General features: G+C 36.5%; 1 protein-coding gene across 3 annotated transcripts in view; it reads left to right on the forward strand.

Moving 5' to 3' along the window:
- Positions 1–15,106, forward strand: part of TNPO1 (transportin 1) — an 89,012-nt gene that overhangs the window by 36,804 nt on the left and 37,102 nt on the right. The window contains exons 1-7 of one of the 3 annotated variants that reach the window (XM_065905689.1): positions 1,315–1,460; positions 1,594–1,707; positions 4,449–4,524; positions 7,964–8,113; positions 10,849–10,955; positions 12,633–12,766; positions 13,416–13,497. In XM_065905689.1, the coding sequence (XP_065761761.1) occupies positions 1,603–1,707; positions 4,449–4,524; positions 7,964–8,113; positions 10,849–10,955; positions 12,633–12,766; positions 13,416–13,497 (654 nt within the window). In that variant the 5' untranslated portion in view covers positions 1,315–1,460; positions 1,594–1,602. Of the gene's footprint in view, positions 1–1,314; positions 1,461–1,593; positions 1,708–4,448; positions 4,525–7,963; positions 8,114–10,848; positions 10,956–12,632; positions 12,767–13,415; positions 13,498–15,106 lie in introns of those variants that run through there. The other 2 variants (XM_065905690.1, XM_065905687.1) reach the window with 2 other exon arrangements.

The raw sequence follows: 15,106 nt of genomic DNA on the forward strand, positions 1-15,106 counted from the left end.
CAATTAAACAATCAATTTATCAAATAAATTTCTTAAAATTATGGCACAGAAATATAATGGAATACTTTGTTTTTAAAAATACTTTAAATAGTTAATGATACATGGAATTGGCCCAGAAACAACAGTCTCATCATTATAAAATACATAAACACAGAATGAAGACTCCAATAAAAACATGACAATATTATTAATAGATATTATGTCCAGATACCACTTTTTTTGTTTGGGGATTGGGGGCTGGGTCATTGAAGTTGGTAGAATTTGGTAAAGAAAACCAGAGTACAGGATATTAAGCAGAAAATAAGAGTGAAGGAGAGAGGGAACGATTTTTTTACAAATATAACAAAGAAAAACAATACTAACTAGAGAGATACTGTGAGGTTCAGGTAATTTTTTTTTAACCCCAGCTAGGAAGAGACTCCTACTAGGAAGGGACTAATTTCAGATTTCAAGTATAATAGTAGATAGTTATGAAAAAGCCTCTCCTTTAGCAAATTCATGCTGAATTATAAATAATTCATGCTGGATACTTAAGTTTTGTTTCTGTTTAAGCACTTAAAGAAACTGTCATTGATAGGATAGTTTCCATTGATTATAGTAGATTCAGCTCATAGTAGTTTAAGAAACCTGTACTCTTCTCCCAGTTTTAACTAATTAACTATTGTAATTTCCTCTGATCTTTTTGCTCTACAGTTATCACTCGGGGGGCAAATAATATCTCCTCCAGTCAGTGATAATAAAATAAGAAAATGTATGTGAAAACACATTAATAAAATTAAACACTACCCAGTTGTAAAGTTACATTCTTTTTCTTGTTTTTTCTTCAGCCCAAAGTCATTAGTTGTGAATGTGGTTACTTCAGGTGGAGTTTAACTTAAAGAGTTCAAAAGTTGAAATTTATGAAAGAATGCCTTTTTTTCATTCGTTTTGCAAATATAAATGCAACATGTAGTGTTTATTCAAGTGTGAGTTGTGATGCAATCCATCTTTAATATTTTAGACTAAATATTAGTATTTAGTACTTTATATATGAAATTTAAATATAAACATTTGTTATTTCTTCTAAGTATTGTTGAGCCGTCAGGGGAATTATCAGGCTTTTTTCCCTATTAACAGTCATTCTTAATTATTAACCATGTTAATTTAAAATGATTAAAATCCCAAATCAGATCTCCAGGTGTCTCGCAGGGGTTTTGCTTTTTTTAGATTAGCCCTTAAATCAGTAATAATCTGGGTGGAACTAGAGTTGGGTTAGGTTGGAGAAAACTGCGTGGCACTAGGACCCAGGGGGCTCCCGTGAGCGGATCTAGGGGCCAGATTGCAAATTCGCGGTGACTCAGTCTGGTCGGCTCCTTGCGCTCAGCGGCCGCGGCGGCAGCAGCAGACGTTGGCGGCCGAGCTGCTAGGATCAGTTCCCCGGGTTTCACCGTCCGAGACTTCCTTCGGGGCGCCCCAGGCAGGTCCGAGGCGTCCGGGGAGCTCAAGGGTCGTTGTGGCGGGGAGGAGGGGGGTGCTCGGCGCGGGAAGCCCTCGGGCCTGTGCACGGGGAGTAACATTTGCTCCGTCTCTTCCTGTGTCTGGCTTTATTTGCAGCAAACCAAGATGGAGTATGAGTGGAAACCTGACGAGCAAGGGCTTCAGCAAATCCTGCAGCTGCTGAAGGAGTCCCAGTCCCCCGACACCACCATCCAGAGAACCGTGCAACAAGTATCCTTTGCGAGGCCTCGCCGCCGCCCGCGCCGCTCTGCCCGCGCCGGGCCCGCTCTCGGCAGCCGGGAGACTCCCGCCGCCCCTCCCCCTCCCCGCTCCCGGATCCCTCCGCCCTCCGCGCGCCCGCCCGCGAGCGAGGCCCGCCCGCCGCCGCCGCCCCTGCCCGGCGCCTCGCGCACGCGGCCCTCGTGCCCCGAGTCCGGGCCGCCGCCTGCCCGGCGGCTTCCGGCCGCGAGAGGCCGGGGGCGTCCGGCCGAGGCCCGCGATCGCGACATGTGCGCCGTCGGGCGCCACGTCCTAGCTCGCGGCGGGCCGCTCGAGAGGGCGGAGCGGCTGGGTGCCGGCGCGGACCCCCGGCCAGCCGACCCACACAATGCGCCGGGCGCGGAGAGGGCGGCGGGCGAAGCGAGGGGCCGGGCGGGCGCGCTGCGTGCGCGGCCGCGCTAGCCGGCCTGAGTGGGGTGGAGCCGGCGCGGGGTTTGAACTCCCTGGGTGTGGGGCCTGGGGTTTCTTCCAGGCCCTGGTCCTGAAGAGGCGGAGACCTAGGAATGAGGGCTCCCAGGACTCACCTCGGGGCTGCTCAGGCGTTTAACACCTGTTGCGAGCTCCCTGCCTCCCAAGTGAGAAATCTTTGGCTCGAGACGGTCTGCTCAGTTACCCAAGTGTTGACCGAGTTTGCTGGTGTAGCGGTCCTGTTGCTACGGCTTTACAGGCAGAAAGGCTTAACCGGAGAACCAGAGCGTCTGCTGTGCTCTCTGCAGTGCCCTGAACTGCGGTCAAATGGAGAGCTCTTCCTGCGTCTAATAAAGGAAACAAAGTGACCCGATCATAAAGTAACTTTTAAGATGAAGTTAATTGTTTAAAAACTGAAGCCTGTGTGCAAAAACTGCCTCTTAATTTTTATTGTTAATAAACAGGGTAGATTGGTTAGTATGGAATTTGGTAAGCTCTTTTGGTGTAGTTTGGACTTAAATTTAAAATACTATAAACTTGGGGTTAAATCGAATTACTTGAGAAGCTCTGGTAAATAAAATTTCTCAAAGTGCTGCATTGCTGTAACTTAAAACCTCGAATAGGCAAGTAAGTATCTAGCCTTTTGGTTAATTAATACTGATTATTTTAAAACGGAGGTGTTAATGATTTAGGTCTGCTTGGTTTGGTGGTGTTTTTTTTTTTTTTTTTCCTTAAGCCGTTTTGCTAGATACTGCTAGTACTGAGGGAATAGTTGGTTTGGGGTGATTAGAGCTTGTATTTGAAACATTGCTGTTACTCAGTTTTAATTTGTGTTGTCATAGCTTTAGAAATGATAGAAGTTGATTTTTGATGAATTATAGGTGTGTGTTTGATAGCCAAGTCCCAAACCACATTGTAATTTATTCTGTATCATTGTATATCATAATTTCTTGTTTTAGTGCGTTATTTAAGTACTCTTTGTATGTTCAGTGCTGTGCGTGGGCTAAGAATCGAATTTACAGTTCATTCTGTATGCCTGGAGCATAGTATGCTGTCTGAATAAGGAACAATTTAAATTTCAGTAGATAAAGGTTAATAGTATTTTAAAAATACACACTGCTCTATATTTTCAAAGTGCCTAATGATGACCTTGTTCTTTGTTTCCTTAGGAAAGAATGTAATTACTGTTTTTGCGTAGACTTGAGCACTTTAGAAGACCGTTATAATATTATGGATAGATAGCTCAAGTTCTAAGGAAGTAAACCTTATTAGGAAGTATTTATGAAAAATTATTAGCATATCAGCATACTGTTAATCTTGGCTGTTCTCTAGAAAAAGAAATCACTAGGGTTTTTTTGGTCAAAGAAAGTACACCTTCTAGAGAAATGTATTTTGATAGTTAATTTATGTTCCGGCCCCTGAACACTGAGAATATTCTAGTGTATGATAAATAGCTGATATGGTGTGCCTGGACTTTGTATAGTGGATTTAATTTAAAGATTTAGGTCTACTGAGAAAATTCTAATAAAACCCAATTAGAGGTGTTATTAAAAAGTGTATTAGGGTTTAAAAGGGCTTGAAGAAAGACATAGTAGAGCATTATGTCATTGTTGCCTGCCGGCAGGATGAAAACCTGCACGTGTGTGTCACTGGTAATGATAGATCTTGGGGAGGTGGGGGGGTCGGGGGGAGGGGATAATTGTAGAACTATTGCAGTGCAGTAATTTCATAGTAGTGACTTTATATAATAAGATTTGATATGTAGACTTGTACATAAATAGCATTTTATCTAAATTTCTTGAATTCTGAAGAAAAAATAGTCTAATAACAGTGTTTAAGGTAAAAGGCGATTTTTATAAAGTTAATTTCTGTAAGTGATCTCTGAAAGACTTGTTTTTGTTCATTTGGAATGCTTTTCATTTTTGTCATTATTTTATACTTTAATACCTTTCTGATTAGGATTTTTTTTTGTTTAAGTTCAAATAAGTCAAACAAATTGTTGTGAAATTTTTTTCATACAATGTACACCTGTACCGAAGGTGGAAGTTGGCTTATTTGTATTGAAAATAATTGATGTAAAATAGTTTAATATTTTAGCTATATACGAGGTTTAACACAGCCATTGGTGTGTTCTTGGAATAGTATATGATGGTTTTGATAAGATAACTTTATTCTTACTGAAAAAAAAAATGCAGGCCTAAAAATCACAAAAAAGATTCTTGATTTTTAGATTAAAAATATCGAATTCCTTCCTTAGAAGTTTCCTTAACTACTGTTTGTTCTAGAAACTGGAACAACTCAATCAATATCCAGACTTTAACAACTACCTGATTTTTGTTCTTACAAAATTAAAATCTGAAGGTAAGTAGGGTTTGTGTTGAAAGCTACTTAAAAGTTTTTTATGCTTTTTTTAAATAAGTCTTTGACCTGTACTAAAATATACGAAGAATTACTCATTTCAAAGGATTTCATTTTGTGGGAATCACTTGCTTTAAAGATGTGGAATGAAAGTGTTACTACTATTCAAAGCATTTGGATGCTTGATGAGCAGTCAGTTGTTAGTTGAGTGTTTTTGTAATAAATTCACTCATTCTTTGCAAATGAAAAGGCGTTTTGCTTCAGTCCTTGTACATGAATGTCAGAGAGATTGATTTCTTTTATACACAGATTGAATGTAGGATTTACTAAAAACTTACTATATATGTGATCATATTTGTATGATTGAAAGTTGATTTAACCAAAACGAAGTCATTTGTAATCCCATCACCAGATAATTGTTAATCCCTTAATTCTGTGCTTCAGTTATATGGCCATGTACTATTTTAATTGTTAACAAAAAGTAAAATCATTCTATTCATAGACTCTTGTAGCTTTTTAAAACCACCTAACAGTATACATGAAACCTTTTCATTAACTATTCTGCAACCATTTTAAATTACTTCTATAACAAAGCTTGAAAACTAATTTGATTTTTAAATGACATGGTCATTTGATTGTTTCCTATACATGTAATGTGTCTATCTCGACTTTATTTATTACACGAATATTTATGGAGCACCACTCTTTGCCAGGCAGTTTGCTGGCTCAAGAGCAATAAAAGTGAACAGAATAATAAGAATTTCTGTCCTCATGGAGCTTACATTGTAGTGAGAGGTGTTCTTAGAGTTGAGTATTCCCTTCCTGGAATGTTGTCAGACACTCAGAATGCACTCAGGTATTTTTTGAGCAACTGATTGGCCTCTAAATGAAAGCACTATACTTAGCCTTTCAGAAGTCATGGTGCTTCATTAGTACTTCTATAGTTACTAAAGCACTACACTGGGAGTTGGGAAATGTCTTAAACTCTGACACTCATTTCATCTCTTTTTTCATCTACAAAATGCCTGTGTTAGACTCCCAGACCGTATGTAAGGTTTCAACTCTAAGCACTAGCAAGCAGGTTAATGACCTTAAAATCTCACTAATCTTGTATTTATTTAGATTTTAATATTTCGTGCCAGTGTATAGTGATTTATTTTGAATTATTTTAAAATTTTCTAGTTAATTTTAGGAATTTTGTGATTGAAGCATGTAAGAGAAACTAGAAATTTCAAAATTTAAATTGCAAAAAACTAAAAAGTCCTTTGGCATATCTTTAAATTCAGCAGTTAATATTCTTAGTTTGATAAATACACATTAACGTGATATGTTATTTCTTAATATAGAAATTGAAAATTTTATTTTCACCAACCCATCTATTCTCTGTCCTTAAATTCTGAATGTTAAGATTGTTATGTTATACTCTTTCTTAAAACTTTCTTGGGATATGAGGATACATCAGAAGTATTTTTAAAAGCAAACAAATGACAAGCTTACAATTCAGATAGCAGCAAGAGAGGTTGGTGTGTAACTGTCTCCCAGAAGACCTATGGATTATAAAACCATGAAAAGTTGGAAAAGGTTTTATGTAATATTTGCTATTTCTTCCTGTGTTTTTATTCATTTATTTGGGACACAAGGTTGCTATATCTAGTTTTCTGTTTTAAAAAATTAGCATTATGACCAACCATATTAAAGAAAGAGCACAAGTCTTTAAATCAATATGCTTATTTATTTAGGAACCTTTTTGCCATTCCTGCAGTAAAATTTTAGATATGGAGAGAGCTCAGAGATCAGCTCCTCTCCTTCCCTCATTCTGCAAATGAGAATTGAGACCTAGTAAGGGAGTCTTTAAGAAAGAGGACATAGTTAATTTTAACTCCTTTCACCTTGTGATTTTTTAAAAACTCTCCCTCTTGTAATCATAGTTGTAAAAATGGTATAGTGTGTTCGTTGTAAGCAAATACACATGCCGTTTAAAATAAAATTATACAACTGAATTATTGATGGCTAACAAGACCAAAACATGTATTGCTCGAGGAAGTTAAGTATCTGGCTATTCTTTTATTTTATGGAAGTTTTAAACTTTGAAGAGAATTTAGAATTGCTTTTTTTCTAAGTTACTGGTTGAATGGTGGTAATTGAAACCAGGAAGAAATTTTTAGAGGGTGACATAAAAGACTCATAGGCCATGCTGTTGTGGTGGCTCTAATGGTTTATTTGCAAAGAAACAGTCTTTTTGTCCCCCCGTGCTGTACCCTTGAAGAGTTCAATACCAGTCAGACTTTGGGAACATACTGAACTAACTAGAACAAGTTGGGTTATTTTATTTTTTAATAAAGTACGTAAAACAATAGTGCTGAAATAGCACACTGTGTTCAGCATACCAGCTCTAGACATCTTCCAGCGCTTTAAGGAGGGTGATACTATATACCATCCTCAAGTACAGACTCTGGAGACAAACTCCTCAGGTTGATACTTTGGCTTCCGCAGCTCGTAGTCAGTTCTGTGTGAGTTAGGCAAAGGCCTCAGTTTCCTTGTTTGCAGTGGAGATAAATTAATTCTTATGAGGTTGTGAAGGTTAAATGCAAACTGCTTGGAAAGCACTTAGCAGTGTTTGGTATGTAATGAGCATTGAGAAAATGTTGACTATTGCTAATATTATTGGTGATAATACAGATTCTTAAAGCATCAGTTATATTCTACTAATATTAAATTGGTTCTTCAGAGTTTGTTAATATCATCTACGGATTAAACTTCTTTTACGTAGATTCTTTTTTATTTAATCTTCTGGAAATTTAAAAATTGTTTTACCCTCTCCCCCCTTTTCTTTTTAGCTCAGAGGCAAGTGAAAAACATGATATAAATGAACGGCAATTATTTGTTTGTGAAGGTGATCCCATATGTTCTTTGTCCACTTAATTTTTAATAGGCTATCTTTAGTGACTAATACTTTCATATCTAATTTGATGTTTGTATCAGGTTCCAATAAAGCTTGAGTACATTGGCCATATATAAGCTTAAATTAAATCAGTGGTTCTCAACCAGGTGCAGTTTTGTCATGTTCCCCACGCCCATCCCCTTCTCATTGCCCAAGGAGACTTGACATTATCTGGAAACATTTTTGTTGTCATGATTTGGAGAGGTAATACTGGCACCTGTGGTCAGTGATACTGCTAAACATCTTACAGTGCACAGGACGGCACTCCTAAAGAAAGAATTACCTGGCCCAGAATGTCAATAATGCCAAGGTTGAGAAACCCTGAACTGTAAATCATGAAGCTAATCCTTTGTAATCATTTACAGTATATTTCCCCCCTGGTTATAGCAGATTAATGAAATATTACAATCAATTTTTTAATATATTTTAGAAGTTACATTCTTGATATATTTTGAAATGAAAACTACTTTAAAACTCAGTAGTAGTGTTATTTTATTACAGATGAACCCACAAGATCATTGAGTGGTCTCATTTTGAAGAATAATGTGAAAGCACACTTTCAGAACTTCCCAAATGGTGTAACAGACTTTATTAAGAGTGAATGTTTAAACAATATTGGTGACTCCTCTCCTCTGATTAGAGCTACTGTAGGTAAGTAATCTGTTACAATTTTGCTTATCTTGTTTGTGACTGGGTTGGTTTCTGACATGACTGATCATTTCCATAGGAATTTTTGTCATCCAGTTCATGTTGAATTATGATGGGGAAAATTTTTCATTGCTTCTTTTGATATAATGTTAATGATTACAATAAAAGCTCTCTTAATCCTGTGAGACCAGGTTCACTAGTAGTTGCTTTATCAAAGTTGGTTAAAATGGGGTGTTAAAAAGTGATACTAGTGTAGGACTATTCCCCCCCCCTGTTTTTAATATTTGCCTTGTATACACCTAATTAATGTCAATTTTTTAGTCTTTTTAGAGTATTTCAACTTGCTTTCAGTGGAAGAACAAATTTCTATCATTTTGTGAAATATTTTATGAAATCCTATATTAAAATGCTTAATTACAGTAACTGAAATAAGTAGTTCTGGGAACCAACACAACTGACTGTTGGTAAGCACACACATCCTCTGATAGAAGCAGAAATAAACATGTACTATAGAATAGTCCACCAGTGGGTAGATTTCATATGCCTTGGGGTTTCAGCAGCTATATTTCACAGGGACCTGGAAAGCTTCTGTTAATCAGGTTGGTTAAATGGGATTCAGTTAAGAACTTCCATAATGAATCGGTCATTTTCATTAAAAGTTCTCTGCTTTTGTATATTTTGTCTCCTGGTGGATTTGAAAAGTACATGGTTTATCTCTTACTTACCAAACAGAAGCTCTTTGTAACTTCCCTCCAAATATTAAACATTGCCATTATTAACACTCATTTTAAATAGGATATGTAGAGGGCATTTATAATTTGAGAAAAGGGTCTCACTCCCTAGGTTGTTCTTATAGACCCTCATGTGTGTCTGATTTTCTACCAGACTCTTGACACTGGTTTAAAAAAAAAAAGATGGTGAGTTCATGCCAGTCTTTAAATTTTTTTTTAATCTTAACAATGCGTTTTGGAAATCTTGCCAAGGAAATGTATTTGGAAGGACCACATTTCAGTGACTGTGGTAATCCATTAGATAGATGTAGAATTGTTTCTGTTGTTAAAGAATGTATAGTTGGTTTGTAATGGGTACTGCTGAGTACTCAGTTTTCACGCCCATCTTTGCTAAATCCACTGAGAATTACAATTTTTCACTTTTTGTAACTACGGTAGCATTAGAATTTTTTTTGTGAGTAGATGCAATTATATGGGGCCAGATTAATTTGAATTTGTCAGTCTGCAAACATTCTTTAATACTGTCTTAGAAGTTGTGAGTGTCAGCAGACTGTTAGTACCAAATTTTATCTTGTGTTTAATTTTTATTATTGCTTGTTTTAAAACATGACTTGGTTTCCTTTAGGCAGATCCAGAACTTTCTCGTTCCCACAAGTGTTATATTTTGACTTTGGGAAAGAATACATGGCAAGAAAGAACAGATTTACTATTAGTCTTGCTGCTTTTTGGTCTCACCAGAAAGTAACTTGATCTTTAAAATGATCCTCACCATATAGTTTAATTTTTTCAGTGGGGAGTAAATCCTGGCCAACAACTTTTCTCTTTACATTTTTTAGCTCTTTACCTTTGGGAGCAACCTTCTCAAAACCAGCAATGGAAAACTCAAGAGAATTTATGCACACAAACAGTAGAATCTGTTGTTCAGTAATAATTATTATTATATGCTCTGCATTTTGTGTACATATCTCACTGAATTCTCAAAATAACTATGAAGAGAGAACTTTTTCTCTTTAAAAAATTTTCTTTTACAGAGTAATAATTTGAAGTACATATAATTTGCCTACTGTCAGTTTATACTCTTTAATTATGGTGCTGAAAGATCTGTAATCACTAAGCATATTACATTATGTTAACTAATATTAAATTTTCTAAGACAGAGAAAAACACACAAAACTTTTTTGTTACGTATTTCTTTATTTGCATAATCCTTAACTAACACAGCTAAATTACACAGCGCAGTTGAAATAATCCAGTCAGTCAGAGTGACAGGATCAATCAGCAAGCCTGTGTCACTCAGGACTCCACAATCCATGATTACCTTGCCAGTGATTCATCCTTGATCCCCATAATTGGGAATTGTTGTAGGGGTGTATGGCCTGTCTTCAGGAGAGGGATTGTTGCCAACAGAGTGGGTGTGTAGCAATGTTCTGGACTGATGGCTCATCAACTTTCTCTACCATGGGTCACGGCTTTGATACTAGGTTAAGTCAGAGAGCTGTTCTTTGATGTGTTTTTATTTGAATCTAACAGTCATATTCATCACCCAGTAGTAAGTGTTGCTAATAACATTTTGGTGTATTTTCTTTCTGCTCTTCTGTATGTATTTTTTATAAAATAGGAGTGATTTTAATTAGTAAAAGTATTCTTGGCATTATTGGAGAAGAGCAAGTTGTCTTTTGTACAGATGCTTGTTAAAAAGAGGGTGAAGTGTTGGAAAACAAGATTAGAAATGACTCTGATTTCTGCTGGGATTTTCCATAGATACACTGTGGTGATGCAAGGATCCTTGATAAATATTACTATTGACATGATTTGCAAGTCTTACCGTGACTTGGAACTTTTAAATGTGTTTGTGTGTGTGTGTGTGTGTGTGTGTGTGTGTGTGCGTGCATGTGAACCCACTTGCAAGCACATGGTATAAGCACTTGGCGTTGGCTTGTGGTTACCACGAGGCAGTATGTAACATAATGCAGTCGCATTTCTTAAACAGATGTGTTTTCTTTCAAGGTATTTTGATCACAACTATAGCCTCCAAGGGAGAATTGCAGAATTGGCCTGACCTCTTACCAAAACTCTGCAGCCTGTTGGATTCTGAAGATTACAACACTTGTGAGGTGAGGATTTTTGCTTCATATATAACTTTTCTTGTCATGTTGTGTATTAGTAATCTTGAGGGGGAAAAAATTCCTCTGAAACAAAAAACACCAAAACTTGGAGACCTAAAGTTACCTTTTTGTTTTAAGTCAGTGATCATTTACCTTACTGTTTTCTGTAAAGACCATTAAGTTATGAAACCTCTTTACTATACTTCCTACAGAGAAACAGCTCCTGTTTTTGTATTTTAGAGCTATTCTTGGCTGTGTATGTGTATCATCAGCAAAGCTGTTGTCAAGCTTAATCAGTTGTAGTATTTTTCAAAGATGGACTTAATTAAATTTCCTGAATTCCCAGACCATGGGTACATTTTCATGTCTCTAAGTTGTTGTGCTGCCTCTTGCATGATACGTCTGTGGTATATCTAGTATTGTTTTAATTATAAATTATAATCTCTTGTTTGTTACTGATCAGATCAGTAGCAACCTTTCCATTTGGGGAGACAAGAGGGAGTCTGTATGGATTTGTTTTCCTGTAATTTCTCATCTGATGAGGACCTTAACCATCTCTTTCATTAGCAGGTGGAGACCTGCTAATGTTTTAAATGGAAATCATTTAAGATGTTTTGCCTCTTAAGGCAGTGACTTAATCTCCTCAAAAAAGAGCAATGCTTGGAGGCAGGGCGGGTATAAAAATAACCTAATGTAAAGGAATCAGGTGGTCTGTTTGACTTATGTTTATTGCCAGATTACTGGGGGAGGAGAAGACTAGGGAGAGGGGAAGCTAGCAAAAAGGAGTCTTGAAAAGTCACTCTTTTCCCTCCTTAAAAGGAAAAAAGCTTGCATTCTCATATATGTGTTTTCTAGTAATGCCTTGGAAAGAGACTAAGATTATAGGAAAACTAAAATAAAAATAATACTTAGCTGTAGGGTAACAGTTGATGAAAATTTAAATAGTGCTTTGGTACAAAGACAACAACATAAAAGACCAAAATCATAAGCACTTTCCAAGAATAAAACGTTTAAACTGATAATCATGAAATCGTGGAGCTGCTGTCATACAGTGTTTAGTTAACTGTGCTGTAGAGAGTAAGCACCAGGTACTGCTGATAGAGTTAAAAACAGTAAACTAGGTGGTTGAGGTAACTGATAGGCTAGATGTTGTATACGGGAGCTCTCCAGGTAAGCCACTTGGTTGTAAAATGGTTGTAGGGAAACTGCCTGTTGAATACAATTTTTATAAGTGAATGATTTATATGTAAATAATTTTTAAGGCTTCTTTTTGTATTTCAAAAAGAAGTGATACAGTGGTTAAATAGACCTATACATAAACGTAAGAGTTTTACATTGTTTTAACATACCAATATTTAATAAGAGAAAAATTAGTGTTGATTTAAAATTGACAAGAATACTTCAAAAGTTGTTTTTTAGTAAGATGTCATTACTTACAATCCCTGCCAATCAAAATTGTAATTCCGAGTCATTTAATGCTAAAATTAAAATGTACCATTATGTTTAAATTAAGGTTTTAAATCAGTGGTATAATTTTTCTTAAAATTGATGATTAAATATATGGATTTGGTGATTCAGATTTTATGTGGGCTGAGAACATTAATCTGTACAAATTAGTTAATATTCCTCAATTTGCTTGTAAAATGGCTTCATTTTTAATTCTAATAATCGAAATGTCTTTTACAGGGAGCATTTGGCGCCCTTCAGAAAATTTGTGAAGATTCTGCTGAGATTTTAGATAGTGATGTTTTAGATCGTCCTCTCAACATCATGATTCCCAAATTTTTACAGTTCTTCAAGCACAGTAGTCCAAAAATAAGGTATCTATATATAGCCAGTATTAAATTCATTTATAAACTCTGATATAAACCTAACCACTCCCTTATTTTGCATTACCTAGTACTTTTGTGATTGCATGTGCGCTCAGTCGCTAAGTCATGTCCACCTCTTTGCGACCCCAAGGACTATAGCCCACCAGGCTCCTCTGTCCATGGGATTCTCCAGGCAAGAATACTGGAGTGGATTGCCTTGCCCTTCTCAGGGGGTCTTCCCAGCCCAGAGATGGAATGGGATCGAACCTGCGTCTCCTGCGTTGCAGGTGGATTCTTTACCACTGAGCCAACTGGGAAGCCCTCTCAAAAGGAATGCATACCCATTGTTTTTAAATCTAAAGTAATTCTCATTGTGTCCCCACCCAGCCTCCTACTCTTGAGAGTGAACAAGTCCTTTTAGACACTTTTACACTTTCTTAGAAGTTATTGCTCCACAACCTGCAGTTTTCACTTGACACAGAAAGAATGTGAAGGATATGTTAATACATAGAGAATTTTGACTTGGGTCTTAATGGTGTGTGTGTGCATATGGCTATACATACACCATAATATTTTTATGGAGGGATAATTAAATTCTTGCCAGTCTCCTGTAAATAGAAAAGAGCTTCAATGAACATATTTTAAATTTTGTTTCTAGGTCTCATGCTGTTGCATGTGTCAATCAGTTTATCATCAGTAGAACTCAAGCTCTGATGTTGCACATTGACTCCTTTATTGAGGTAAGATTTTCCTCCCCTCCCCCCCCCACCTTACTTTTGAGAAGGCTGGAAAATGTTAATTGCGTATAGTTTTATTTTATGAATGTAATAGCTTGTAATTATGAATTGGCAATATTTAAATTGCTTGTGATGGTATTAAAATTGGATATAGTATAAACTATAATTCTTGTTAACTGGGAAAAAACTACTTTTCATACTGAGTTTTTTTTTTTTCATACAGAGTTTTTTATTTGTATAAACACTGTGATGTATGTATGTTTGATACCTTGATTATAAAAATTTCTGCTTCAGTGTACTGTTCAAATTGCATATGGAAATTAAACCTCCAAGCTCATTTGTGATAGGAACATGAAGAGGTTGAGTAAATTTGATAAAGAATCTGAAGGTTTAGACTGAAAGGATAGCACTTCTATTTTTTCCATTGGTTTTTCAGTGTAAAATGAGAGGTTTGGGAGAAAAATTGTTGCATCTTAGTGAGCATTTCTGAAGTTACTTTTTAATAAAAGCGAAAAGACGACAGATGTAGTTTTTTTGGCCATTCACCTCTAAGCAGTGGAGTTTCTTTTCGGGACTTATGCTCGGTAACAGCGATTTTGAAAGGGTTATTAAAGTTCCTTAAGTATTTCACTTTTATTTTCATCAAATGAAATTTAGTCTATTCCTTTTCAGCTGTTCTTTAAAAAAAAAAAAAAAAAAGATGCTCCAGAGACCATACTGCTGGTACTCCTGTCGGGAAATTACCAGAAAGCGCTGAGGGAAAATTGTCTTTTTTTCCTTATCACTTAAATTGGCAAACTTCTTTCTTAAACTGAGCAACTGAATTGAACCGAATCAATCAACTAGCAGTAGTAGCCGTTAGAGTCCTCAAGCCATTTGAAAACAAAATTATGCCTCTTAAATGCATTTTGCTGAGTACCTATGTGCCTGGTGCTAACAATGCATAAATTTTATGCTTCAAGGTGCTTCAGTCTAGTTTGGGATAGAGGGTAGTGGACTACTTCTAATGTAGGTAGTATTAGAAGTCTGGAGAGTAAGACTGCCTGTGTTCAGATTCCAGCTCCACAGCTTAGTAGCTGTTAACCTTGGGCACCTCATTTAACTGGTATTTTCAGTTTTTAATCATTTAACTGGTATTTTCAGTTTTTAAGAAAGCTAATAATAGACTCTACTTTGTTGGATTGTTATAAAGGTATTTGCTAAAAATGGAACAGTGCCTGATGGAAAGTAAGCACTCCACATGCTAGCTACTGCTGTTATTTTTAGAAGCAGTAGTAGTTTTTGTTGTAATTACAATAGTATTTCCACTCAGTAGTGTTCTTTCATAGATTATTAAAGAGAACAGTGATGGATACACCAGCATCTTATACAGAGATGTAATTTAGAATAAAATTTTCTGAAGATAAAAACTCCACAGGACCATACTTAGCAAGTGGAGCAAGAACATTTCCTGACATTTAAAATTATTTTCCATTAGTGTTAAATACCATATTAACACTTCTTTGCTGCTTGATAATACAATAAAGTTCACCCAGTTCTTCATCCTTTTCTTCAGTTACCAGTGGTTTTATCAGGGGTTGAAGTCATGCCTGCTGAGTCTTGATGGTACTGA

Source organism: Muntiacus reevesi, chromosome 14 (assembly GCF_963930625.1).
Source record: "Muntiacus reevesi chromosome 14, mMunRee1.1, whole genome shotgun sequence".
Taxonomy (NCBI): Eukaryota; Metazoa; Chordata; class Mammalia; order Artiodactyla; family Cervidae; genus Muntiacus; species Muntiacus reevesi.